Source organism: Camelus bactrianus, chromosome 12, assembly GCF_048773025.1.
Source record: "Camelus bactrianus isolate YW-2024 breed Bactrian camel chromosome 12, ASM4877302v1, whole genome shotgun sequence".
Taxonomy (NCBI): domain Eukaryota; kingdom Metazoa; phylum Chordata; class Mammalia; order Artiodactyla; family Camelidae; genus Camelus; species Camelus bactrianus.
Window position 1 is genome coordinate 65,314,166 of NC_133550.1, and position 27,012 is coordinate 65,341,177.

A 27,012-nucleotide genomic window follows, 5' to 3' on the forward strand; every position below is an offset into this window, starting at 1 on the left:
AGCCTGTCCTGCTTCCTACAACTGTGGGGACGATGCGACATTCCTTCTCAGTCTGGTGCTTTCCACCACTACCAGAGATCAGACCACAGTGGGCGTCCAGGGAGGCTTCAGAGCACAGTTGTGCAGGGCAGCTTCCTGGGGCGGGGAGACGGCTCAAACATCTCAAATCCATTGCCGTCGCAACAGCGGTGGCCCAGGATCAATGCCAGTGAGAGGAGCCATCCTTCCCCAGGCTGACCAGGAGACTGTTCGCATTAATCTCCTCTGTTCAGAGGGGACACTAGGGCCCCAGAAGCCCCGGGTCCCTCCCTCCAGAGTGTTTTTCTCAGCTGGTTATTATAAGGCAACTCCTAAGACCCTTACTGAGTGTTTAATCCCTTTTCTAGGTGGAAAGCTTCACAGGAGACCACGCCTGCCTGTGCTCGCGCAGGGATCCAGGGACCAGCCAGGCGCCTGGCACGCGGATGAATGAGACGCTGATCTGCAGTCACACAGTTCGGCAGACCTTCCAGGGCCCCTTTCCCTCCCTAAATCAATTTTGCGCAGACTGAAAGAAATAATTCTTCACTCGAAGCGAAAAGTTCATCCAGGAGTCACCTTCTTGGCGCACAGATATGACATAAGTTTAAGAAAAAAGAACAGGCGCAGGAGAGGGAGAGCGCGTGAAGGTGCTAGCTGCCCGGCGGCCCGTCCACCAGGTACTGGAGAGGCCTCCGGGGCACGTGACCATGGTGGGGCAGCGGTGGCCGGGACTGGTCTGGACTGGCTGCCCGCAGGCTGTGGGGTGGAAGTGGGACTTATCACTTGCTGGGCCAGAGGCTTAGTGCGAGGTTAAGTGTGGGCTGTGATGGTGCCAGAACCAGCTCCCGGAAGTGCTGAGCAGAGAAAGACGGGCCATGGATCTCAACAGCTCTGGGTCCCCTCCCACCCAGAGCTGGGACAGAGGAACAGCCTGTGTCCCCAAATGAAGTGTGAGTTCTAAAGACCTGAAGAAGCTGCCTGTGTGAGTTGCCACCCCTAGGGCAGGCACTGCACTTGGCCCCTTCAAGCATTTCCCCCAACGGAGCCCCCACTCGCCTAGGAGGGATTACTGGTCCCAATTTATAGACAGGAGGCCCAGAGTGGTAGGAGTAACTACAGAGGCCACATGACCAGTGGAGATGGAGAAAGGCTGAGGCCCTAAAGCTCCCAACTCCAGCCTGGCAGATGTACATGCCTTGGGCCAGGGTTTACACTGGCGCCTGGGAGGCGGGGCCACTTGGAGGGGCTGAGCCCCATGGCCTTGCTTCTCGGCCAGGAGCCTGGTCTGACCCTGGCTGACCTTGCTCAGGCGTCTGGCCCCCTCTAATCAAAACCAGCCCTCATGCTTTCCCCCCACTCAGGGGAGGCTCCAAAGGGCTGACAGGCATTAGGAAGAGTCAGATGACATGAGGAATCTGATTTGAGGATCAGAGGCCACTTAGGTACAAAACAAGCTGGGTCTCAACACCCTGGACACACTCTGATTTTAAGCTCTAAGAGTCGTCACCATAGTTGACACTCAATCATGGTGCACAGTTGTCATGACAACCGACAGAGGCTCAGGAGGGAGCAGCTTGCCCAGTCACCCAGGCCTGTCCCCACACACAGGTATTAAAGAGTGGTCGGCCCACGTCCTGTGCAGCGCCCTCTTCAGCCTTCCACACAGCCTTCAAGAACCCTGGAAATGCTGTCACTTGTCCTTTGGCAGGTATCCAAGAAGTTGTCTGCTGGTTTTCAGATTTTTTTTAAACATTTTTTTATTGAGTTATAGTCCTTTTACAATGTTGTGTCAACTGTTTTTCAGACTGATTTATTTTCCAGATTAAAAAATTGAGAGATTGACACACAATTCCTAATGAGGGAAGGGACTTCTTACCCAATATGCTGGTTAATGTAGACTGAGGTTGAGTCCCCCTCAAATCTGCATTCTGGTTAAACCTAGATTCCTGGCTTCACTTAAAAATCTGGATCTGGCCACCCAGGGCCTTGGGGTGGGGTAGGGCACGTGGACTCCAGGCTCCACTGCACGACTCATCTGAGGCCCAGCCGCTGCAGCATCCAAGTTCCCCTAGAAGTCCTCCAGCCCCCTCTCCAGCATCATTTCCCCACCTCTGCTTAGCCAGCTTCCCGTGGCTGCCCCTCGTGAGATCCAAACCCCTGCCTGCATTCCACCAGCCTCTCAGGGTCTGGGCCCTGCCGAGCTCCCCTCACCCTGGGCTCACTGTGCCTACCATCCCGTCCTGCATTCTGCGTTTCCTGGGAGTCTGGTCCCTTCCCACCTCAGGGCCTTTACACGCACTCTGCCTGCCCCCGCCCCCGCCCCCGCCCCCACCTGCCCTGGATTGCTCCGTAGCCACTCTAGCTCATTGCTTGGTTTCAGCTCATGTGTGGCCTCTTCCAAAGTGACGTGGGTGACTCCTATTTCTGTCTATTCCTCCACCCAATTTCTCTCCTTGCCAGCCTCATCCCGTCATAGCTAGTGGCCTGGGCTGGAAGCCTGACAGTTACTTCCCTATGTATGGCCTGGGGCAGATCCAGTCACTGGACTGGGCTTCAGCCTCCTCACCTGTCACCAGGTCTTGCCAGGCTGATGTGACGGCCAGCTCAGAGTAAGCGCATGACCCCACAGTAGCCACTGTCACTGCCCCCTACAACATTGCATCCCTCTGACCGCCCCCCCCCCTTCTGGTTTACATTGAGGCTTGCTTTGTAACATCCTTACTGCAATGAATGCTTACAGGCCAAACCAGGACCCGGTGGCAAACAGGACACAGCCGCTGTCTGGCACCACGCTGTTCTTCCCTTCCTGCCCACCCTCCTTTCACCCAGGGGCGCAGCTTCACCTGGAGCCCTGCTCGTGGGAAAGCTGTTCTTCAAAGGCACAGAGCACACACAACCTGGCTGAAAGGGGCTCAGGCCGCCCTGGCCCCGGGGACTTTACAGCTTGCTCAGAGCAGTGGTTGCCCCGTAAACCCCTCTCCTTAATGAGAGCAGGACCCCCTTCCTGCCACCAACACTCACTCTCTTCCCCATAAATCTGCTTTTTATAAAATCTGACTTGGGCCCAGGTTCCTCCTCATGGGCAGCTCAACCCCATAGCTGGGAGGTCTCACAGGGCGCCATGGGAGTCTGGACAGCACGCCTGGAGCAGGTGCCCAGCGGCGGCGGAGCTCGGCCTTTCTGTCCTTCTGGGGACACGGCAGGGCTGGGGACTGTTGGGCCGCCTTGTCTTTGAGGAAACTGCCTAAGCAAACACTAAGAACTCTGAGGAGTCTAGTGAAGTAGTTCTGCTTCATTACCTTGGGTTCTGTATTTAAAAAAATTTTTTTTCTTTTCTATCTTAGGAACTGTTTTCAAATAAAAATCACGCCCAGGGCTGCCAAGTCTCACCTCGTAGCCTCTGCCAGCTTTAATGTACACTGGGGACTTTATCCCCAAGACCTGGTCCCACCCGCCAAAGACCCTACTGGGTTCCGTTTTGCAGATGAGGAAGTTGAGGTTCAGAGCAGCAGAGCTGCCTGAGGAAGGGCTCCCAGCCAGGGAGCGGCAGAGCTGGACTGACACCCGGTCCGGCTGACCAGGAGCCCAGTGCCTGCCCTTCCCATTCCCCGCCTTTCAGTGTGAACCACTCTCTAGCCTCCTGCTGGTGGCACAGACCAGAGGCGAGGCCCTTACAGGTGGCTTCCGGCACCTCCTCCTGGTCTAGAGTCAGCCATGGGGGAGGGGCTCAGGCTGGGCCTGGTCCTCCTTCCACATCTGCTCCCTTGAACGCGCAGACCGGCCAGGCCCCAGGAGCACGCCGCCACTCTGCTGCAGCACACGGCCTGCCCCAAGATTCTGGACCTTGCCATGATCTTAGGCAGTATGTGACTCCACACCTTCCAAAATGCCATTCCCTCTGCCTGGAAGCCCCTCGCCTCTAAGCACGTGGGTCCTGGCTTCTGGCCAGCTGTCCCATTTCACCGCTTTGCTGCTTTGAGCCCTGACTGACCACCACGGCCCTGATAACACCTGCTGGGCTCAGCTGGAGGCCAGGCTCTGTCCCAGCCTGGGGCTGTTCCCAAGGTTGCCTTAGTACTCCAGCTGGCTGGAGTGTTCCCTGCCCCTCTGCACCGCCCCAGGCCGGCCTGCCATCCCACCTGGCCCACAGAGGGCAGCAGGCCCCTGACCACAAGGCCCCTCTGCTGGCTGGTGACCCAGCAGGCATGCAATAGACTGAGAAACCAGCACTTGGCCTGATCAGGCCTCAAGCCCCCCTGGGGGAAGGGGACCATAGAGAATGGAGCCCTGCTCTTTCTGGCCACAGCCAGCCCCCAGCCCAGAAAGGAAAACAGCTTCTCTGGTCACATCTGCCCATTTGTGGCCCCACCTCGCCTCCACATAAAAACACCAGAAACACCAACAGCCCTGGTGTAGGGGGCGGAGGGAGGGAGCTGGGAGGCGTTCCATGCAGCAACACCAATAGCACAAAACAGCCTTTCAAACCACCACAAAAGTTCCCTGCCTTGACAATGAGGCCCCCAGAATCAAGGTTCTGGAGAGGGGCTTTCAGGGGCCACCCATTTTCTGGGGGTGGGGTGTGACTGGTGAGCACAGGCAGTACTCACCGTTGGAGCGGTGGATGCAGGTGTGTTGGTTGTCGCTGAGGAAAAAGCCGCTGTGGCACTGACACTCGTAGCTGCCCATGGCATTGACACAGATCTGCTGGCAGCCACCATTGTTGTCCTGACACTCGTCCACATCTGTGAGAAGAGAAAGAGAAGGGGAAAGGAGGAGTCACACCTGGAGCTGGAAGGGGGCGTGGTCTGTTCCCCCAGCTGCGGGGAGGGGGCTCGGCGGGGCAGGCTGCAGGGCAGTACTCCCGAGGTCCTCCCTGGGGTGCTCCACAATGGCACTTCCCGGAGCCATGCTCAGGGGTGGGCGGTACAACGGCTGGATGCTAGCTAGCCCTGGCCTTCCTGTGTGCCTGGCATGCCTCCAAGCATCTTACCAGCTTTAACTCCTCAATTCTCCCAGCAACCCTCCCTATATGGTAGATCTAGGTATTGGTCCATTTTATAGATGAGTAAACTGAGGTACAGAGAGGCAAAGTCATCTGTCCAAGGTCCTATAGAGGCAGGATTCAAACCTGGAGGTCTCCCTCCCAAATCTGGGCTTTCACTGACGTCTCGTAACTTTCCCTCTCTAGGAAGACTGTGCAACCTGTACTGTTCACCCCCAACACTCTGAGCCTTGCCAACTAAACTTCACCATTCCCTTTCTTCAATCACACCTCAGATTTATAACCAGCAGCACAAGAACTCGCAGTTAGGGACAGGCTGGAAGCCAGGGCAGCCTGCTTTCTGCCTTGCAAATTGATTTCAAAAGCCCAGAGAAGGGGAGGTTTTTAAAAGGCCCTGACCTCTGGCTGCCAAGCCTGTTGCAGAAGGCTGCCAAGCGGTCTTTCCCACTCTCCGGGAGAGACAGACCTCAGGGCCGACACTCATTTTTGACCAGAGGCTGCTGGCACAAAGGGTGCTATTGGCTGAAAAGAGTCTTTATGGAGTTCTGGTCTTGAACAGAACAGCATGTTTCAATTACCGAAGTCATAACCCCCTACACTGTCAGTTTGTTTAATGAAAGAAGGGCTTCTTAAACCTTAATGTGCCATGTCTGTATTGTCATTTTAATAGGCAAATATATGAAACCACAAAGGCAACGTGAGCTACTGGCTGCTTTGAGCCAATCCTGCGACCCCCAACATACACACACAAGCGCACGCACACGCACTCACTTTGGCATTGAGCTTTTTTCTTTTTAACACAGCCATCTTTCAGTTCTGGAATCAAAAGGGTGTGAGAAGGTAAAGAATCAGGCAGTGACCTGCGCTGAGCCGGGAGAGGACTCAGCTCTGGCACTACGTCGGCTGGGTCCTACTGAGGCCTAGGGACCACAGACACTCCACTACCCACGAGACAACGCAGCTGCCTTTGAGGCTGACGGCGAGGCAGGTCATTACTCTCCCACAAGCTCAAATGTCAGCTGTGTGGCAGCCAGGAGGGAGGCAGGGCTCTGAACTCTAAAAGCCACCAACAGTTAGAGCTAAAACGGTAAAGGTGGCCCTTGCTGAGAGGAGACTGGGAGGGGGTCCTGGGGGAAGCTGGGAATGCTACAGAGGATTTTTCTGAAAACCTTTCTCCACTCAACAAATCTCACTGATGGCTCCCTAAAGGCCCAGAGCCAGGGTCGCCTTTGCTGGGGACCCTCCCCTCCACACTCCAGCAGTGTCTGCTGCTGGGGGTCTGCGCCTGCTGGCACTACACCACAAACAGCTCTAAGCCAGGCACTATGTCCTGTTCACCCCGTTAATAACAACAGGAAGCTGACCCTCGTTGAGTGATTGCTCCATCGACTCACTCAATTCCAGCAGCAACCTTGAATGATAGGTTGTGTTACCAACTCCATCTTACAGATGAACTTGGACAAAGTCACACAGCTGCTCAGAGCAAGGGCAGGACTCATATCTGCTGTCCAGCCTCCGAGTACATGCCCTTGGTCCCCTGCTAAGCTGGCCACACCAGCAAGCACGTTCAGACTGAGGTGATGAAGAACCAGCTATTCCTGAAATGAGCTTGAGCTGGGTGTCACCTTGGATGTGTCTGTGACTCTAGATGCAAACACAAAGCCAGCTCTGCCTGCCATGAGCAACATAAGGAAATCCCAGCATACCTGGGTTAGTCCTGTCTGTCCCAGCAACACCCTGGGGAGACACTTATGCCCATGGGCCGGCACACACATAACAATGAGATTTGAACTTGGGGAGTTGCTCCAGGGACTCAGTCCAGACCCCTTTCGAGTCCAATTCTTTGCTGTTCTTCCCATGGGTCTCAGATTCTTTGCTCTGTACCCCAGCTTCTCCGGCCCTAGTAAAGGTTCAATTGGTAACACAAACAAAACAGATACAGGCCCTGAATAGTGTGGAAATACTACTTTGACCCCATCATCCATGAGCTCCCTGGTGCCACCCCTCTGGTCTGGCCCACCTCCTCACCTCACTGGAAGCCAGGAACCAAAGGACAATGACGTAACACATCTACGGAGCCTCAGTGAGCTGGCAGAGTGGCTGAGCCTTGGGACAGGGCTGTTTACACTAGCAGGGAACAATGACTCTCCAACGCTGATGAATAATTTGAAACAAATGGGAAGTCATGTAAACATTTCTTCTCCCCACTCCCAAATGATAAAGCCCCAAGATTAAGCAGCAGGGAAGAGGGGTTGCCTCCTCTGCACCCTTTTTCCACTGTGGTCCAAACACAGGCCTCCTGCAAGTCGGACAGGAAATCATAGTCTCAGAATCCCTTTGGGTAGTCCGCGGTCATCACCAACTTCTCTAGGGGCTGGATTAAGGGCCAAGGCCCACCTCATACCCCTCCCAACCCCGTGTCCCCAGCCCTCCGAACAGGACCCACAGTGAGGTCTGAATAGTGACCAAATGGGGCGGCTGAGTCCTCGAGATGGCTGCGCACTGGCCTAGGACAGTCTGGGTTCACCTGGAGGCCTTCACCAGGCCCAGCACAGCACGATGGGATATACTCAGTTCCTTGGCCCTCCGGACGGGGGCAAGCCCAGCGCACACTGCTCCTTGGCGCCAAGGATTTGGCACAATGCGCTGTGCTCCATGGCAAGGAGAAAGCCTACACCTGGGAGTCAGACACCTTGAGTTCTGTCCCTGGCCTGTGGCCTGTGGGAGGTGCGTGGTCCCATCCACAAGAGGAACTGCAGATTGTGCTCCAGGAAGCCCTCCTGGAGTGCTTGAGACACACACCTCCTCCTTCTCTCCTGTGGAACTGACTGTTCCATGCACAGACGAGCCCCTATGTGGGGACTGCCCCCACCCCAGCATCTCCATGGCCATCAAGGATGACTGGGCAGGGCTGGTAGCCTTATTTTCATGAATAGTAGCCCTCACTGCTGGCCAGGCCCCGGCTGGGGGGCCGAGGCTTTATCTTAACACGTCTGCACAGCAGCTCCACATCAGGAGCACTGTTCGCATCAACCCAGTTCTCAAATGAGAACCTGACAGGGGAAGAGACTTGCCCAGTGTTATAAAATAGGTGGAAGCAGGTTCTGAAGGCCAGCGAGTCTGGGTCCAAAGCCCTTACTCCACTCTTCCATGATGTGGCTTCTCTGAATGAGGATGCTTTGAGCCTAATCATGGCGGTGAGAGTAAGCCCCCTGGGTATTTATGCTTAAAAACCTCCCCTGACTCAACACACTGATATCCCCAAAGCCCAGGGCAAAAAGCCCCCTCCTCTCCGAAGTCTTCTCGGTGCCTGGCAGAATTTGCTGGCTCCTGGCTCCCAGACGAAGCATACTTTTGTTTACAACTTTCTTCCTCTGCCCTGGATCTCAGGCTTGGCCATCCTGTCTCTGCTCTGGGCTGAGGACAGACCTGAGTCTCCTGCATATCCCTGCACCCAGCAGAGGGTCAGGCTGAGTGGGCGCTCAGGAGTCAACAGGGTAAACTGAATGGCAGCTGTGTGCTCGTGCACACCAGTGACAGGGACCACCACCATCCAAGGCCAGTCCCCTGGAGCAGGGCGCCATCCTCGTTCCTTCTAGGCATGCAGAGGGGGCTCATTCAAGGCTCTCCACAGCCTGCCTAGCTCTCCGGTAGCCCCACCTCCTTCCACTGTTCTCTAAACACACTCTGTCAATCACCCGTGCCTTCATGTGTAAACGTGCACCTCTTCCTGGGACCCGCTCTCCCTCCTTGTCCAGACAGGAGTTCTTCCTGCCTCTAAATCCCCCCCAAATTTTGTTCATTCATTCCCTCTGCTAACACTGAGTACCTACTATGTGTTCCACTCCCCGTGAGCTGCAGGGGCACCTAAAGGTATACCACTGGTTAAGCTCCTGCTCCCCGAGCCGCCAGCATGTTGGACCCAAGTATGGAGGCGGAAAGCTTCATGGAGGAAGTCATGGGAGCTCAGCCAAGGAGGGTTGGGACATTTGTGATCTGAAGCTGGAGGATGAGGAAGAGGAATTCTGGAAACAGAGTCTCGTGGAAGGTACAAAGCAGGGCGTCGGTGGGGCTGCCTGCAAGAGTTCTGGAAGCTTTGTGGCCTGCATATTCTTTCTCAAATAGACTCCACCAGGGCTCTCACAGACCTGGCCCGAACTGGGTCCTCATGGCCCCTCTTCCCACCAGCCCTGCTGGCAGAGGGGACAGGCCTTGGGGAAGACAGCTATGCAGCCTGACAAGGCCGAGTGTCACGAGCCCCAAGGCCTCGGGCGGAGGCTGCGCCCATGTGCGGCGGAGGGTGGGGTGCGGGGAGGGCTCTGCCCCTGAATCCTGCTGGCAGTTCTTGGGCCTTCATCATTATTTACGACCACAGGTGACTGTTCCCAGAAGGCAGGGTGCTCCTTGGCACAGGGACTCAGCTACAAAGCAGAGAGGAGGCCCCAGGGGTTCCGGGGCAGACTCTGGGAGGCTCCTCTCTGGAAACTTGTTTAATTGGCAACAGAAGAACTAGAGGACAGAGTGTGGAGAAAGGACCCGAGGCTCCGGCTCTGTGAGGGTTTGGCATGGAGCTCATTGTGGGCTGCCTGGACCAACCAGGTCACCCTCTGGAAGGCCCCAGCCTGCAGCCTTCCCAGGAGGATGTTTAGCACACAAATGCATCTTCAGCTCTGCCACCAGGACTGCTGGAGCCTTAGCCCTTCTGGGTCAGGGTGGGGGTGGCAGGCGGGGGTGCGGGGAAGGGAGGGAAAGCTGAACTGCAGTAGCCCCGCCCTGGGCTCAGCCGGTGGGGCTGGGAGGCACCCTCTGAATCAGACGGTTCCAGCAAGGTCTGGGGTGAGAGACACAGGGCCTGCGCTCCTCCGAGGCTGCTCCCCAGCCTGAGGCCCCGTGCCTGGTGCGCAGTGAGCTCTCATTTGTTCAGCAGACAGCTGAGGGAGGGTGGAAGGTGGGAGGGAGGTGGAGCGGGAGACAAGGGCGCCAAGGAGAGCAAAGAGGGACCTCGCTCCAGCTCTGCCCTCCCCGACCCAGCTGGTGACTTTCCCTCGTCGCCCTGCCTGTCTTGCCTCCACTCTGGTGGCACAGCCCTGGCATGGGCCTCAGCCTCTCCCTACAAGCGTCTACATGCTCCTCCTAGGTCTCCCGGCCTCTAGCTTCTTCCTTCCATTCCCAGTGGCCACTGTGATGACGCGAGTCAGAACAGGACACAGCCTCCGGCACCAAAGATCAAGTCCAAACAAGGTCTGTGGGGTCAGGTGCCCCCACCTCACTCTGCAGTGCCCTGCATGAGCACAGGTCAGGATGCTGGGGTGGGGAGATAGACCTCAGGTGTGACTTTCGCCCACTTCTGCTCAGCGCGCCCACCACTCCCAGGCACAGGCCGCCCCTACCCCTGCCAGCCGCTGAAAGGTCGTGCCTGGTATGGGCCCATGTGCAGTGATGGACGCAGCTGTTTTCCAGCAAGAAGGCGTGCTGGAGCCGACACCAGTGTGCCGTGGGGGGGTTGCTTCTGAAAGGCGTCTGCACGCAGGGCTGTGGTTCGCCCGTGAGGTTTGCTTTTTGGCCCAAGGTGCTGGTGGTGTTTGTTTTTATTAATAGCTGGCTACGTGTCCTCCTTTGGACCAGGAATCCAGGTTTGCAGTTATTTATAATAACTAGAAATTACTTCTGGATCCAGCTTTGGTTGCTTTTTGTTTCCCATGAACACTTCACGATTTGAAACAGAGACTCTGTGTTCTGCTCGGACCCCACCCATGTTCTCCTGGCTGCCAAGAGCCTACTGTGTGTCAGGCCCCGTGCCCAGATCCAGCATCCCAGCTCCCAACAAAGATTCAGGAACACAGGCAGAGGCACCGGCCCATCTCAGAAACCAAACTCAACCTTCAACCCAGAGAACTCCCTCCTGGTTCCTGAGAGCTGAGGCTCCAGCCCTCCCCTGGCTCCCTTCAAAAGGGAGGCTTAGGCAGAAAGGCCTCTTGGCTATGGAGCGGCTCTTGCAAAATTGCATTTGATGAGTTAAGTGTAAATAAATGAGAACCAGATGGATTAGATTTCGGGTAAAATACACATGGGTCTTAGAGCTTTGGGGCCTGGGTTCTGCCAGATCCAGGACACTCCCTGACCATCAGAGGAGCTGGCACAGCAGGCAGGAGGTGTGACCGGGGTCTCCTGGGACCTGTCTGCCTCGGGGTCTGGGCATCAGCGGGGGCCTTCTCTGGGGCTCCTGACTCCCCAGCAGGTCGGCTGAGTGTGGAAGACACAGGGTCTCCCATTGCAGCCCTGCTCTGACACCAAGCCCCTCAGGCTGGGCCTGAGTCCAAGCTCAGCGCTGGGAGACAAGGCACATGAGTGGTGGGCTCAGCTTTCCAGATCCGCACGCCCACTGCTCACACCCAGACCCGAGGAGCCAGCCCAGGGCAGGCCAGAGCTCTGCTGAAGCTGCTGGTCTTCAGGCTCTGGCCACTGCATCCCTCATCTGGCCCCATGTTCAATCCCAGCTGCTGCCTTGTGGTCCCCCAGTGATGGCTGAGCAGCATGAACATCTAAGGACCAGGAGTTCGCTGCCTAACTCCAACTGCTGACTGTTCCTCCTTATGACAATCTACATGGCGTCCCCCCTGTGACCACTGCCTGTGGGTCCTGGTTCTTGCCCCTCCAAGTCACATCAGCTGGGGTCCAAGATGCAGTAAGTAACACACTGTGTGACCTCTGGCAGGCACTTAACCGTTTTGGGCCTTGGTTTCCTTCTCTACAAAACAGGGATGATAGTACCTGAAGTTGTTCTGGGAATTAAAGAAAATCATGGAGGTAAAGCACCTAGCACAGTGCCCGGCACAGAGACCACCGATAAATGTTAACAACTGTCGAACAAAGCCACCGCAAGTGCTCCGGAGATCACAGGCGGGGGCGCCTTCTGGGGGATGGTAAAGTCCCTTCCAAGTTGGAAAACTGACAACAGACCACATCCGAAGGGAGCGGAGAGTCTTGCCTCGGCCTTCTGGTCTCCAGGCAGAGCCGCCTCAGCCCGGGAGTTGCTCCCTCGCCGTGCAGGTTCTGGCCTGCCCGCCACCTGGGTCGCCCTTCTCGGGGCGCCTGGCCTATCAGGCACTTAATTGGAGAAACGCCTGTTCAAATCCTTTGCCCATTTAAAACCTGAGTTGTCTTTTTACTGTTGAGTTGTGAGAGTTCTTCTATACCCTACATACTAGACCCTTACCAGACATACGGTTGGCAAACACTTCTTCCTGTTCTGCGGACAATCCTCCCTTTAAAGCAGCCTCGGGCAGTGCTGGAAGCTCACTGCACCTGTGCAGCCAGGTCCATGAAGCCTGGGCTCCTCCTGGGCTCTGATCCTGGGGGAATGTCACCCTGTCCTATGGCTTTTCCAGCCTCCTATGTGCCAATGCTGCCCAAACCTCTAGGCCCGCCTGCTCCACCATCCCCCGGATTTAGACATCAATGCTGCACTTGGATGTCCAACGGGGCAGGACACACCTAGCATGTCCCACGCTGAACTCCTAACTCCACCTCCCACAACAAAGACAGAAGAACAAAGCAAAGCCTGGTCCCACCCTCCGCCTTCCCCATCTCAGCAAACGGCAGCACAACCCACAGCTGCTGCAGCCAAAACACCTGGCGGTCATCGGCACTTCTGTCCACTCGGAACTTCCATTTACTGGCATCTTCTGTGTGTTTGGTTCTACTCCCCAGAGAATAGAGTCCCTGAGAACAGGGATATCTTGAGTGCTGCTGTATCTCTGCCCTTTGTCTTGCCATACCAGCTCTTCCTTTAATCTCTCTAGTAAGGGCAGAAGAGGTTGCAGAAGGTGGAAGGGACCCCCCTCCATACCCTACCAGTTCCTCAAGCCCCTGCTCTGTGCTAGGCACTCTCATTACAGTGTCTCGTTTGGCCTCAGCCTGGGGCAGGAGCAGTGTTATAACCAGGAGCTCCAAGCACTAAGCAGTCTGCCCTCGGTCCCCAGTGTGTGAGTGACAGAGCCAGGATGGGAACTGGAAGCTTTCGTCCCCCTGCCCTCAGGCTTCTGACAGGGCAGCTGTGAATGTGACCCTGGTTGTACATCTGTGGAAGGCACTGTGGTTTTCAAAACTTTCCTTTGATGGGGATAAGAACGGAGGACTGGAAAAGAGGGAAGGGGAGAAAAACCAACAAAACAAACCCTGGAACCAAGGTGAGAAGCTCTAAGAAAAGAAAGGGGGAGACCGCTGACAGTATTCTTCATGAACATCCTCATCGATACAACAGGCCCAGCTGGCCGTGATCACCCTGCGGGCCTGCGGGTGAGCGGGCCCCCACCCTGGGAAACGCGCCACTGAAGCAAGGAGGGCCCTGGAGCCCCCCAGGCCACCCTGGCTGACAGGTCCTCTGGCCAGGTCACACGCCTGGCTCTGGCCAGGTCAAATGCCTTATGCCTCAATTTCCCACCCTGAGTACTGCCTGTAATTCTGAATCTTCAAGCAGCAAATCTTCCCGATTAAACTCAGCATTTTCTTCCAACTGCCAAAGCTGTTGAATGTAAAATCCGGGCCTTTCACTTATCAGGCTCCCGAGGGTGCTTCGTGGTGGCCCGTTCTCCTCCTTCCCGCCGGGGCCATCCACGTGCACACCAGCCTCCATCTGGGAGTTCTCTGTGGGCGGGAGGGCTCCCCTGTGGCCCCCTGCCCCTGCTGGGACTTCCTAACTGGGCTGGCCGCGAGCTGGCTCGTTCCTGTGACGCTCGGTGGGCCCTCACTGCCAGGCCCCGGGTGGGTCATACGGCCACATCAAGGACTGAGAAATGATTTTGTGCCAATAGACTTGACACATTTAGGAAAGTAGCAGGAAGAGCGCTGACGTGGGCACGAGGGAGCTTCGTGGACAAGGCAGCACTGAGCTTGGCTGAAGCACCAGAAAGGCCGCCATGCCTCCCATGGCCAGCCTCACCCTTTCCAGCCCAAATTGTGGGCTTTCCATGGGATTCCTGCCCTCAAGAACCCAGCACGGCTCCCTATCACCTGTCCAATTACACTTTTTTTATTTAAAAATGTGAATTTACAAGGAATTTTGAAAAATAGGGAAAAAAGGATCAACAAACTTATACTACAGCTACAGTCACAATCATGAGGGCACAGTTTGCTGATTTCCGGCCTAGAATATGTCGCGCGAGCCACTGTCTCACTCAAGTCGTCTTTCCAATGCCCACATCTTCCTCCAGTCACTTGTGCTTGTCCATTCACTCATTCTCTCAACAAGGCCCCACATTCAGCGCAGGGACTAGGCAGCGAGCGTGAGGTCGGGGCCTGCCCTCGGGGAGCTGCCAGTCCAGGGGGAGAGAAGTGGTAAGCCCAGGTAAGACCAGGGATCAGCAGCCCAAGCTGAGAGGCAGGGGCGCCTCTCTCTAAACTGCACAAGGACCAGTGCAGGGAGAGATGTGTCTGGGGGTGGGGTGCCTGCCAGGTGTGTGTGTGTGTGTGTGTGTGTGTGTGTGTGTGTGTGTGGTGAGGCTGCTGCAGCAGGTAGGGCCCGCGTGTCTGTTGAAGGAGGGGCTAGGAACCAGGCTTGAGTCTGACCTGCCGAAGATGCAGTCAAAGGTGATCCCCTGCCATTCATACGTTTGCAGATACAAATCTCCAGGTCTCAGACTCAGAGCAATCGCGTGTGTAGCTCTGCTGACAGACCACCTTTTTACACACCGCTGTCTACTCCTGAGCCCACTCTTCAACCTGCCCAAGCCTTTCCACCTCGAGGTCTTGCACCTGCTGTTCCCTCCTCCCCTCGCCCATCTCTGTCCCCACCTGGTGACCTTTTACTCATTCCTGGCAGGGTGAGGACCCCCGCCCCCCGCCAGTTCTCAACGACATAGTGTTGATTATCGCAAGGATGCCGCGCTGGCGGTATTTCTTCACAGCGCCTCGAGCTCCCTGAGGGTGGGAGACACATGTAACAAAGCTCCAGACGCCCTGACCCAGCAGATACAGGCACTCAAGGGGCAGTGGCTAACCCAGAGGTTACAAGTCACTTCCTCCAACCCGACGGCCAGAGCAGCAGCTCTCACTCAGTGCCCGCAGGCTGCCAGGCGCCCCACACCCTGGACTTTGGTTCCAGTCCTGCATCTCAGCTACGTGATTACACATCAACAGAGAGGAAAGTGCTGATAGCGCACGGCGGGTGGGGTGGGGAGAGCAGCGGACAAACATCGACGCATGGTCATAACCATATAAAGTCAGCTCTGCACACAGATATCAGACAAGAACATTAGGACATGAGAGCTGTTGACTTGCTGGGGTGGCAAGCGAATGGGGGAATTATTCTGTCTTTTCTATTCATTTCTGAGTGTTTCTGTATAACTATTACACGTGTGGAAGATGGGTAAGTAAACAGACCTCTTCAACTCTGCGTGATGAGCACCGGGACTCTGGCCAGTCCGAGTGCAGGGCGGGGAGCAAGTCATCCTGCAGGAAGGCCTGGGGAGAGGGACAGAGGGGCGAGCTAGAATACTCGGGACAGGCAAGGGGAGCCAGTCCTCCAGGTAGGAGGAAGCCCAGAGGGGACGAGGACAGGCTTAATATTCAAATGAAGAGAAGGCGGGAGTGGCAGGCAGAGCCCAGATCACGAGAAGCTAGCTACCAGGCTGAGGACGCCAGACTCCTCCAATGGCAACAGAGGCCCTCCGAGGGGCCTCTGTCAAGGCTCCTCCAAACGACTCCACTGGCTCCTGACCCCCTGGCAGCCAGCACACGGGCCAGGGCAGGGCAGCTCGCGTTAGGGCAACACCTAAGAGGCTACTAAAGACCCCAGACCAAGCAGATGGGTGGCTGCCATGGTTACCTACTTCCCATGAACAAGGAGCGCCAGCCGGGTGCGGGCCGTCTCCGCCGTCTAGTCTATTTCCAGCTGCATGTGGTTGGGACAAGGCGGGTGACAGGGAGGTGCTGGGGCAGCGGTACATGGGGTGGCTCACAGCCACTGTAAACAGCCTGTGGGTGCTGTGGGTGCTGTCCAGATGCAGCCAGGCCTGGCCACGTCCAGAGTGACCCCACCATCACCCAGGGCACAGACTGCTCCAAAATAAGCGAGGCTGCTGGCAGAGGAAGCGCTGTGCTGAGGACTCTGGGACACCCGTATTTGTTGATAATGCCCCTTTTAGGCACACAGTTCAGTTCTGGTTTGGGGCACATGTTTTGGGGGTAGAGTATTTTTAAAGAGCCTTCACAAGACACTTATTTTTTGTTTATTTCTCTGAGTTCTGACCAAGCCCTTGGCACATGGACTGCAAACAAGAAAGATGACGGAACGTGTCTGCTCGCCTGTCCAGTCCTCTGCAACTGGGTGTTTTTCTTTGCTGTTTATGGACTTGGCATTCTCCACCCTGGGACACAGCAGGACTTCTTCCCCAAGCCACCAAATTGAGACTTATTCAAAGGTGAGGCCAGCACAGGGGGATGGACAACAGATTTCAACCCAGTCCTACCCATGGTATTGTGATGTGGCCCCTGACCTGAACTTGCAACCAGAGGGGGAGCAGGAAGGAGAAGCAACGGGTGCTCCTGATGCCTGCTGGGTGCCTTCATGCACCCACGGACCCACTGCTGTGTGCCCACAGCTCCCTCCCAGGGCATCATCAACCTCCTTCCTGGGTAAGAACAGCGAGAACGGAGAGCTGGCCCCAAACCACTGCTAGGAAGGGAGCTGGGGGCCGAGGCTCGATGTGTCTGATTCCCAAGTCCTCGCTCTTCCCTCATCTAGAACAGAGACTGGAAGGAGCTGGGCATGGAAATGAGGACGGGGAGGGGGCGTCCGAGCTCGGGCGGCCACAGGGGGCTGTATCACACAGGCTGCTGTACGGCTGCTGGCGGAAGCACCAGGCTTGCGCACTCACCACTGTCAAGCCGTGCTCCCCTGGACAGTACAAATCAAACCTTCTGCCCCGTTCCTGGACCACCTGCCCATCCCTCCACCACACACACGAGCCTGTGCTGGGCCTGAACAAAGAGCTAAGTCACTCTGGAGCTTGGCCCTCCAGGATCTCCCGTGGCAGGAGAGACCCTCCCTCCAGTGTCCAGGGAGAAGCCTGGGAGCTCAGTGGGGAGGCAGAGGGCAGCCTGGGGGCTGCAGGCTGTGTGCAACTCAGGGAAAGCTTTCTGGAGGGCTGATGCCTAAGCTGAGTCCTGAGAGACATGTAGGGCTCAACCAAGCAGAGCATTAATGAAGAGCCTGGGGAAGGGTGGCTGGGGCAGAAGGGACAGCAGGTACAAGGACGCTCCTGGGGGGTACGTTTAGGGAAATGAAAGCTGTTCAGTGTGCTGGAGCTCACAGCTTGAGAAATGAGAGAGAGGTGCACAAGGACTGCATCAGGCAGGGATAAGGAGGACCTGGCAAAGGCACTGTCCCCGAGGACACCCTGTGCCATCCGGACATCGAATCACAAGATGTTGGAGGGAGAAGGTTCTGACCCAGCAGCCAGGCCCAGGCGTTCCAAAAAGTATCCCTGGACCCGGGACCTTGCAGGGGTGGGGACGGCATACGGAGAGCAGGGCTCTCATCCCTGCCGGTCTCACCTCCATTTTAGTCAGAGCAGTGTGACCACTGCATGATTCCGCTTGAAATAATGGGTCCTGCTCTGGAAACAAACGGCCATGAAGTCTGCAAACCACTGGTTGAATCCCATCCCTCATTTCACATTTGATGGGGAAACTGAGGCACAGGCGGTAGGGGGTTTCCCAAGGTCCCCCAGCAAGTCCATGGCCCCAGGAGCCCGATTCCCAGCCCCGGCCCTTTTACCCTAGCACTCGCCCGGCCCTTCTGCAAGGAGCGTCTGGGAGAGTAAGGCTGCGGCTCTGCCCACGTCCCTCCCCGCCGGCCCCCCATCCTGAGCTGGCCACAGGTGTGAGGCTGGAGAGGGTCACGCCACCCCGAAACACACCTGGGGCCCCATCAATCCACCTCCCTCCCTGCTCCAGGAGCTCCCTGGTTCTGTAGTGATTTGGGGAAAAGAGAAAAGTTTATAAAGATGCACACGGCGTCCAGTGTTTCCTTTTCTCAGGCCAAAGAATTTCCATCAGATTAACAGTTGTAAAAAGCTGGGAGGGGAAGCGGGTCTGAATCCAACTTGTCTTCTGACAGCAAATCCCTCCAACCAAGCGCGTTCAGATCACCTGAACATGGGCCAAGAATAGGGAAAGGGGGGAAGAGAGGGCAAAATAGAGAGAACAGGAAGAAACCTCTCCAGTTTACCTTAAAAAATATTGGTGTTTATGGAGTAAGTATATGACGACCCGAAGCTGTTTAGTTTTACATTAAAATGGTCAGCACTATTTTTCTCGGCAAGAAATGCATTTGAGCTGTTGAAGTATAAAGACAAATAAACAGAGACAACTTGAGCCTTCGTTAGGGGTTCAAGGGAGCAACACATTGTCTCCAGCTGTCCTGCAGGATGAGGGGGGCGCTTTCAAAAGGGCTGAGGCGCGGCCCTTTCATCCTGCCAGGGCCCGGCCCGGTGCAGGGAGAGCTGTGACCGCTGCGCCGACGCGGAGCATCTGGGCGCCCACGGCGCCTTCCTCCCACACGTGCAGCTGCACTCCTGGGCCCCGCCGGGGTCTCCCCAGGTCCCCTCCTTCTCTTGTCCCTCTGCTTGGCAGCCTCCGGTGTCACCTGCACACCCACCTCTTGATCTGATCCTGACAGACAGGGATCACGTTCCTTTTGTAGAGAACAAAACTGAGACGGAGGTGATGTGTGTCCCAGGTCACAAAATGAGTATATGGTGGAGCTGGGACTGTAAGCCCCAGTGCCACGTGACCCACATCAGTGGACGAGCACAAGCACCAGTGCAAGAGGATGGAGAGGTATCTGCCCTGGGAGGGTGGTGAGCAGTGGCTCATTTGGCAGGAGAACCACGTGGAACACGAGGCACAGTCCCCACCCAAAGGGTTTCACACACAGCCCAGGGAGAAGGCTCGTCCCCTGCATCTTCGCCAGCTCAAAAAAGACACTCATTTTCTGTGAAAAGTTTTCTGGCTTTGCACACGAGGAATAAGTGGTAATTAGGTAATTCACTATATGTGCCAGGCATGGTGATATGTGCTTTGCAAAGCTGATTTCATTTGGTCTCTGCATCATCCCTGTAAATAAGCACTGCTATTACCTGCCCCCCACCACACACAGATGAGGATAGAGAGGCCCAGAGAAGTCAAGTTACTTGCTCAAGGTCACACAGTTAAGTGAATGATGGATCCAGGCAGGCTGATTCCCTGCGCTTCTTGGGGGCTGGAAATATGTCATTCATTTCAAAACCGTGAGCTCCCAGCCCAGGACATGGCACGGGGCAGGTGCTCATGAAATCTTATGAAATGAGTGAACGTTAAGAGCTCTGATTTTCAATGCCATCAGAAGCTCTAGGCTCTCATAATCCCCCCGAACTTCAGACCTGACTACCCCCACAGACTTCTGAACTTGTCTTCCATTTCCATTTGGATGGCTACCGATGACCTCAAATTGAACCTGGCCAGACTCTGAGTCCACCCCCTCCCCATTCCACCCCCGGCTTCCCCATCTCAGCCACAGTAGCGTAGCCACACAGTAACTCTGGGCAAAAAACTAGCGGTCGGTCTTGATTCCTCTTTTTCCCTTACTTCTTACATCTAATCCGTCAGCTATTCATTTTGGCTTTGTATTTAAAATATATTTATTCTCATCACCTCTACCATTGTCTCCCTAGACAGAAGCACCAACATCTCTGACCTAGACCACCAGAGTGGTCTCTGCCTCTTATCCCCTGTAACACATTCTCTATTTAGCAGCCAGGAAGCAAATCCCTTTTAATTAAAATGTCAATCCCCAGTCAAAATGTCCCAAGGTTTCCCAGCTAATTTGGAACAAAATCCCAAACCCCTTCCAGGGCCTATAAGGCCCCACGTGACCTGGCCCTGCCCACTCCTGACCTTGTCTCCAGTTCCTCTCCTGCCCTCCAGGCGCACTGACCTGTTTCCAAATCAGCCAGCTTGTCCCCATCTCGGGCCACTGTGCTTGTCCCCACCTCTTCTGCCCCAGGGGAAGATCTTCTCTAGATCTTTCGCTTCCTCCTCCTCCCTGAGGCCCCTTCGCTGAGCCCCTTCCCCTGGAACATGTACAGACCTTTGTAACTGCCTTGACAGGTAGAGTCGGGTGGAAGTGACTTCTGAGGCTAGACTAAAGCTTCCAAGCGTCTTGTTCTCTTGGGACCAGCAGCCATGCTGTGAGGAAGCCCACGCCAGCCCACGTGGAAAGACCACACGGAGAGGCTGCCCATAAGTGTTCTGGCCAACAACCAGCATCAACCGTTAGAAGTCATCAAAGCAGCCTCCGGATGATTCCAGCCCCCACCAAGCCATCTCCAGCCTTCACGTCTTCCCAGCTGAGGCCCCACACACTGCAGCAGAGACAGCCGTCCCTGCTGTGCCCTGTCTGAATTCTTGACCCACAGAAGCCTCAGGCGGAGTAAAAGGATGTTTCACACCACTAAGTGTGGGGTGGCCTTTTATGCAGCAATAGTAACAGGAATATAGCCCCCTCCCACACCGCCCACCCTTCCCCCATCACTTTCTATCACATTATTTTGTTTCACTATTTTCCCTGGAGTTGATCTGACTGAACTTCTTTACCGAGTTAGGGGTTTATTTGTGCACTGCCTCCCCCTCACTGGTGTGGGTGATCGGTTGCCTTTGTTCACCACTCAGGGTCTCCTCAGCACTTAAAACCAGGTCTGGCACGCAGCAGGTGCTCAGAACAATTTTTTTGAATAAACTAATGAGTGTCTACTAGGTGGGAGACTTGTGTCACTGCTCACGTAGCCCTTTCTACCTGTCATTAGGGTCGTGAACATGTCTGTCTTTCTCACGAACCTGGAGGTCCTGAGCCGCAGGCTCCACCTAATTCACCTGGATCTCTGCCACGTGCCCGCCACGTGCCCGCCACAGAGGTTTGCTGAGCTTGAAGACCCAGGTTACAAGGCACTTCTTCAAATTTGTTTAATCATTCATTCTTCAAATATTTATATGCCTATGATATGCCAAACACTATACCAGATTCCGAGAGGAAAACAGAGAGATAAACAAGACAGCTTCTGCTTGCAGGGGAGAAGAGAGAACCCCAGCACACAGCCGCAGCGGAGGTGTGTACAACGTGGTCCCAGAATACTTCGGAGCAAAGGAGACGTGGGTGGGATCTCCAATGACAAGCAAGACCTCAGGTCCATACTGGGAGAGGGGTCACAGGGAGCAGCTCCGACAGCGGGGATGTGCAGAAGGACTGTGCGGGTTTCAGGAAGGCTGGGCCAGAGGGCAAGATGAGGGGTGAGGAGAGGAGGCTGGCAGTGCTCCAGCCTGAGGGGCCTCTGACAGTGGGCAGATGAACTGGGTGCTGCTGTGGGTCGGAGCCACGGAGCTGTGTGAGAGTGCTCGGTGGTAACAGGGCTCTGCACGGTCACCTAGGGTAAGACAATGTCCTGGAGAAGCTCACAGGTGACACAGGCCCCTGCACGGTGGTAAGACCTGCCTTGGCCTGGGAGGCAGTGCAGGCTGCGGGGAGGTGAACTCAGCAGCCAGGGCCGCCCTTGCGCCCTGTAGCATGCCACCCGCCAGCCTGGCTCAGCAGAGGCTAGGATTTCTCAGTGACCCCTAAACTCGCAGGGGTGCAGAAGCTAACCCCTACAGAACTGGACCAGCTGCCCAGAGTTGGCTCTGTTCCCGGTGCCATGGGCGAGGGGTGGGCAGTGGCTTACAGTCTTGAAGTGGCACATGAACAGACCTGGGCTCTGGTCCCAGCTCTACCATTTACCAGCTGTGTGACCTTACTTAGATCGCTTCCCCTCTCTGAGCCTCGGTCTTCTCATTTGTAAAGAGGGGAAACTAACAGCTCTGCCCAGGGATGCTGTGAGCACAACATTCTGGATGACTCTGGCTTATGGCAGAGACTTGGCCCTCATCTCACCTGAGTGCAGCTGCCTACCCAGCACAAGGCCGGGCACACGGTAGGTGCTGGTAAGTGGTAACAGGAATGGAGTGAGCTGGTTAACAAAACAACTTTCCTGCCGAACCGGCTACAGATGACTTCTTCTCATCAGGGCAAAAAGTGCTGAGAAGCAAGTCCCACATTCAAACTGCGAGCAACTTGAGAAACATATTTTTCAGTAAGTCAAGATAAAGACTGGGGTCGCAGAAAACATCTGGCCAAGTGAACTAATGGCTTTAGGGGAAAAGGAGCCTTGCCTTGTGGAGTCGGGAAAAAATTATCCACTGCTGGTTTTAATTTAAGATGAAAAAAAATCTTATTCTATTAGCCTAAATATTGCTCTTATGTCCAATTGCATGGAATTTGGAATAATATTTTTCAAACAGAACTACTGCTATTTCAAGTAATTACAATGCTAAAAGCAGTCATTTGGGGTTGAGCAAGGATCTCATCATGGTTTCAATTCCCTCTGGTGTCATTTTCTGTTATATTTGAGAAATTCCTCAATAAAGATGTCAAATAGAAAGAGGGTTTTACTCCCCGGAGGACAGATTTGGCCACCCTCCAGGACACAGTCCCAAACAAGCCATCTTCACAAGAAAATAACCTCACTTGCTCAAAAGAAAAGAAAAAGGTTCAACTGTGAAAACTTAGGCAAGAAAATAACCCTTCAGCCATCAGCCTCATTTCTCCTAGTTAACTCAGAATGCTTCTCAACTGCGCTGCCCAGGCTCTGTTCCAGCCATCACCCCGAAGGAATGCAGTGGTGGCTGCAAGAGGAATGTGACAACCGGACAAGACTTTTGACCCAGGATTCTCGAGACAAAACAACAGGAGATGCAAACAGGCCTAGCTGTCCCCGGCGGGTGATGGGTTGTGAGGTGGGGCTCACAGTGACTGGCCAGAGATGCACAAGGCAGCGATGATACAGAACACAGAACCTTCCAACCACTTGGTCAGGTTCTGGAAGCCTCATGAGGCAACATGAACACAATTCCTACAGAGATCAAGCAGGTAGTTAAATGACCAAAGCTGGCTGGTTGTGAGCAACAGGAAATGGTGGGGACTGTGGCAATCAGGAGAGCACGCACACCCTCCAAAGAGGGCAGCCAGCTTGCAGCTGCTGCCAGTGGCTGCTGGTACCACGCTGAGACGTGGGCAAGAGGTGCCCCTGCTCTTGGTCTCTGCTCTGCCCCTCCTGCGGCTGCAGCCCTCCCCATGGAAGGAGGAGTCCACAGGGGGTCATGTGCACCTGGAACACACACCCACCCTTCTAGACCACATCCTGGGTGTCTGAGACTCCCAAATTCCCTATCTAGATGGCCCCAAGCCTGGCTGTTCTTGGAGGGACAGATGACAGGACCAAGCAAAAGGGAAGAGGGTTTGGGGCAAATGGCCAGAGCTTAAACACTCAGGTGAGGTGTCCTCAGGCTCCCTGTGGTGTCAGATGGAGCCAGGGGTGAGAGGAAGAGGGTAGGGAGGAGGCACTTCCCTGGCTACCACTTTTGGGCACAAAACTCCAAGGAGTCCTAGCATTCTAAATTCCAGTCTAGCCTTCCATGCCATTAGGAAGGAATACTTGTCAAGGTAGAAGAGACTGAATATAATCTAGTTTTGAAGCTTTGTAATGAGTTTTACACATTTAGCCACATGGGAAACAGGCCTTCATTTACACTCCTGTCCAAGTCCAACAAAGGCAGGGGCAGGGGTCTCTGGCCAAGTAGGAATAATGCTGGAAATACTGATTTTTATGTGTCATCCCTTGGTTTATAAATGTTGACAAATAAGTCAATCAACATCAACACTGTGGAGGAGAGCCCAAACATGTTCACAGGCTGGATGAGGGCTGTGGGCTGCAACAATGTGATGACCACATCCTCACCTGTGTGGAATTTCCCATTGGGATGTTCATCTCTTGTATCTCCTTTTATATTTCTTTGTCACAGTGACCCTGAGACAGGTAGTACTGTAGTTAGGGGAACCAATGCTTGGAGAGTTTGAGTAACTGGTCCCTCACCATAAAACTCATGAGTGGTGGTGACAGAATTTGGGCAACATCTCCAAACTCCAGGGCCAGCTTCCTCTTACAGTGTTACTTGTTTCAGCCAATATCTACAAGCCGCCATGGTCCAGACACTGTGCTAGGCATTCTGACAGCATTTTGGGGATGGGGGAGCTGAAGCTTTGAGAGGGGACGTGGTCAGTCTAGGCTGGAGCTGGCTGGACCCAAGGTCTGACTTCTCTAGAGCCAGAGGTTTGTCTTGAGAAGGAAAAAGCCCAAACAAAAAGAAGTCTGTTGGGAAGGGTCTGCCCTCAGCTAAAAGCAGAGGAGCAACAGAGAGAGCCTTTTCTCAGTTGCCATATGTGTGAATTAGAGCCACACGAAGCGGCAATCTGTGCTTGGAGGTGGGGATGGGGGTGGGGGGAGTCTTTCCTAGTTCTTTAATCAGTGTGAAAAGAATCAGTTTGAAAATAATGTTGAAACAAAGACCTGCCCACACCTGGGCAGGTGTGCCCAGACTGGAGGCACTGGGCACACCTGCCGCAGCCAAGCAAGGGTTACAGACAGCTGACTCTGCCCAGGTGAGAGCGCCGTGACTGGGAAGGGGGCCCGGGGGTGCGGACGGCAGGCCCTGGCCCTCACGACATCTCGGAGGCATCCACCCAGCCCACCTCAATACATCTCGTCTGAAAGTCGATGGCCGGATTGAGCCCGGTACATGCGTGTGCTCGGTGCCAGGCGCTCCACTAAACGCTAGGCATCCATGAGCCACTCCAACCTCACAAGAACCCTACAAGACAGAGACTACGAATTCCATGTTACAGGTGAGGAAACCGAGGCTCAGAGGTGAAGCAGCCAAAGGTCACACAGCTGATCACTGTCAGAAATGGGATTTGAGCCCAGAACCGGCAGCTCCCAAGGTGTGTCCTCTTGACCCCTGGTGATACTGTCTGTTGTCCCATAGGGACTGCCGGCCATGCCTGCACGGGCTAATCAACTTCTGAAACATGCTCTATCATCTGAAGAAAGGGGCAAACAGCCAGTAAAGCTAAATGCTTACACTCTTGGGAGGATTAACTGAGATAAAACTCGAACCGTACTGAACTGCGTGTCTGGCACAATGAACACTGCATGGCCTCCACTCTCTGCGACCTCATCAAACGCTCTGAAGCCCCAGCCCCGGCTGTGGCCCCCCACCCCCGCCCCTGCCCTGAGCACAGCTCTCCGTTGCCTCTACCCTTGACCGGGAAACTGCCCCCTGCCTTTGGAGACCCTGCTCAGTGCAGTCTCCTCCTGAAGCCCCCTGAGGAATTAGCCCCACATCCAGACAACCCCCCTCACCCCAGGCAGGGGCAGCTCTTCACAGACCCCTCTGGGCTTCAACAGCCTGCTGTTCAGACCTCCGTTTCAGCATGATTTTGGGTATAATCACATGTTTACAGATTGTTTCTCATAATAAGCTAATGTGAGATCCAATATGCATTAAACAAAAACAGGCAGAGGAATCAAAGACCAGTACACCAGTAATTCTGGAGAAGTTCCGGAGCACCAGGGATGTCAGGCTTCCTACGCCACGCACCAGAGCCCCCGCTGGCGCAGCAGAAGGCTTCCCAAGGCCTTTCAGGAAGCACTGCACCAAAAGCCATAAAAATCCCAAATGATCCTTCTGACCCAGTAGTTCCACTTCTGGGCAGAATTGCTCAGGAAATAGTTGCAAAAATAAAACAAAACAAACTTTTATGCCCAGAATCACCTCTGGATTCTGACGGTAAAAACAAACAAAATAAGCAAACTATTTAAATTTCCAACCACAAAACGGGGGCCAAGTCACCTACAGCAATACTAATGCCATTAGGAACACTGATGTTTGTTGACTATGTATACCCACTAAGTGCCAGTCACTCCACTTCACCACGTCACTCCATCCTCCCACACAACCTGATGAAGCAGGCAGCATTATCACCCCTGGGACAGCCATGATGACAGCAGCAGCTACGAGGACCGAGAGCCTGGTAACAGGCACCCTTCTCAGCCACCCGGACGTGCCCTCAGTCACTGCTCACAACAGCGTGTGAGACAGCGGCTCTTCTCACCCTCCCGGCACCAGCAAGTGTCTGAGGCTCAGGAATGTTAAGAACGTGTCCACAGCCACACCACACTCCTGCTCTCCGTCCAAGCCCATGGTCTCACCCCCTAGGCCATCGTTCCCCAGGTCACTCAGCAGCCAGGAGCAGGAGAGGGCGTGGGGGACGGGCGCCTCTGCTTTGAGACCATGTGCTTTCTACCATGAGATGTTCCCCTCAACACCTTGACCTCAGACAGCCCCCAGACTGTGAGGGAAAAAAAATTTCTTGTACTTTAAACCCTCAAGCTGTGCTATTTTGTTACGGCAAGACTAGCAAACTAATACAAGGAACCAAAAGAGGGCAAGCCTTCCCACTGCCCCCAGGACCGCAAGCTGGAGCTGAGAAACAGGCAGGGTGTGCCTTGCAGGCAGAGCGCGGATGCGTCACTCACCCAGGCAGTTGTGTCCATCGTGTGCCAGCATGAAGCCATCAAAGCAGGTGCACCTGTAGTTCCCCGGGATATTGATGCACTCATGGACACAGCCCCCGTTGTAGTAGTCATTCTCACACTCGTCGATGTCTGCAAAATGAGGTGCATGAGAAATGTTAGAGGAAGAACCTAGGGGTCTCCTCTCCCCCCACCACTGAAATCACCAGAACATGATTGGTTAGGGGATGACTCAAGGAATTCACCTGCTGGGAGCTGGGGACCCAAAGGTTACAAAGATGAAGATCCTGTCTGTGCAACGAGGTTGGCCACCACCTTGCAGAGCAGGGCCATGTGCCATGTGTGTTCAAGGTGTCTTCCAGACCCCCCCACAGTGAAGCGGGGAAGATTCACACCCAGCTCTGCCCCCCATTGAAGCCCTCTCAACACTAACAGCATGCAGGATCCTGTCTAAACTGCCTGCCCCCCAAACTGGCTCTTTTTAGGCTA

The 27,012-nt window shown here is 54.9% G+C and overlaps 1 protein-coding gene across 4 annotated transcripts in view; it reads right to left on the minus strand.

The window, feature by feature from the left end:
- Positions 1-27,012, minus strand: part of SCUBE1 (signal peptide, CUB domain and EGF like domain containing 1) — a 128,030-nt gene that overhangs the window by 79,672 nt on the left and 21,346 nt on the right. For all 4 annotated transcript variants that reach the window (XM_074375656.1, XM_074375654.1, XM_074375657.1 and 1 more), the window contains exons 3-4: positions 26,527-26,655; positions 4,629-4,763 (exon numbers count right to left, since the gene is read on the minus strand). In XM_074375656.1, coding sequence (XP_074231757.1) covers positions 4,629-4,763; positions 26,527-26,655 — 264 coding nt within the window. The remainder of the gene's footprint in view (positions 1-4,628; positions 4,764-26,526; positions 26,656-27,012) is intronic.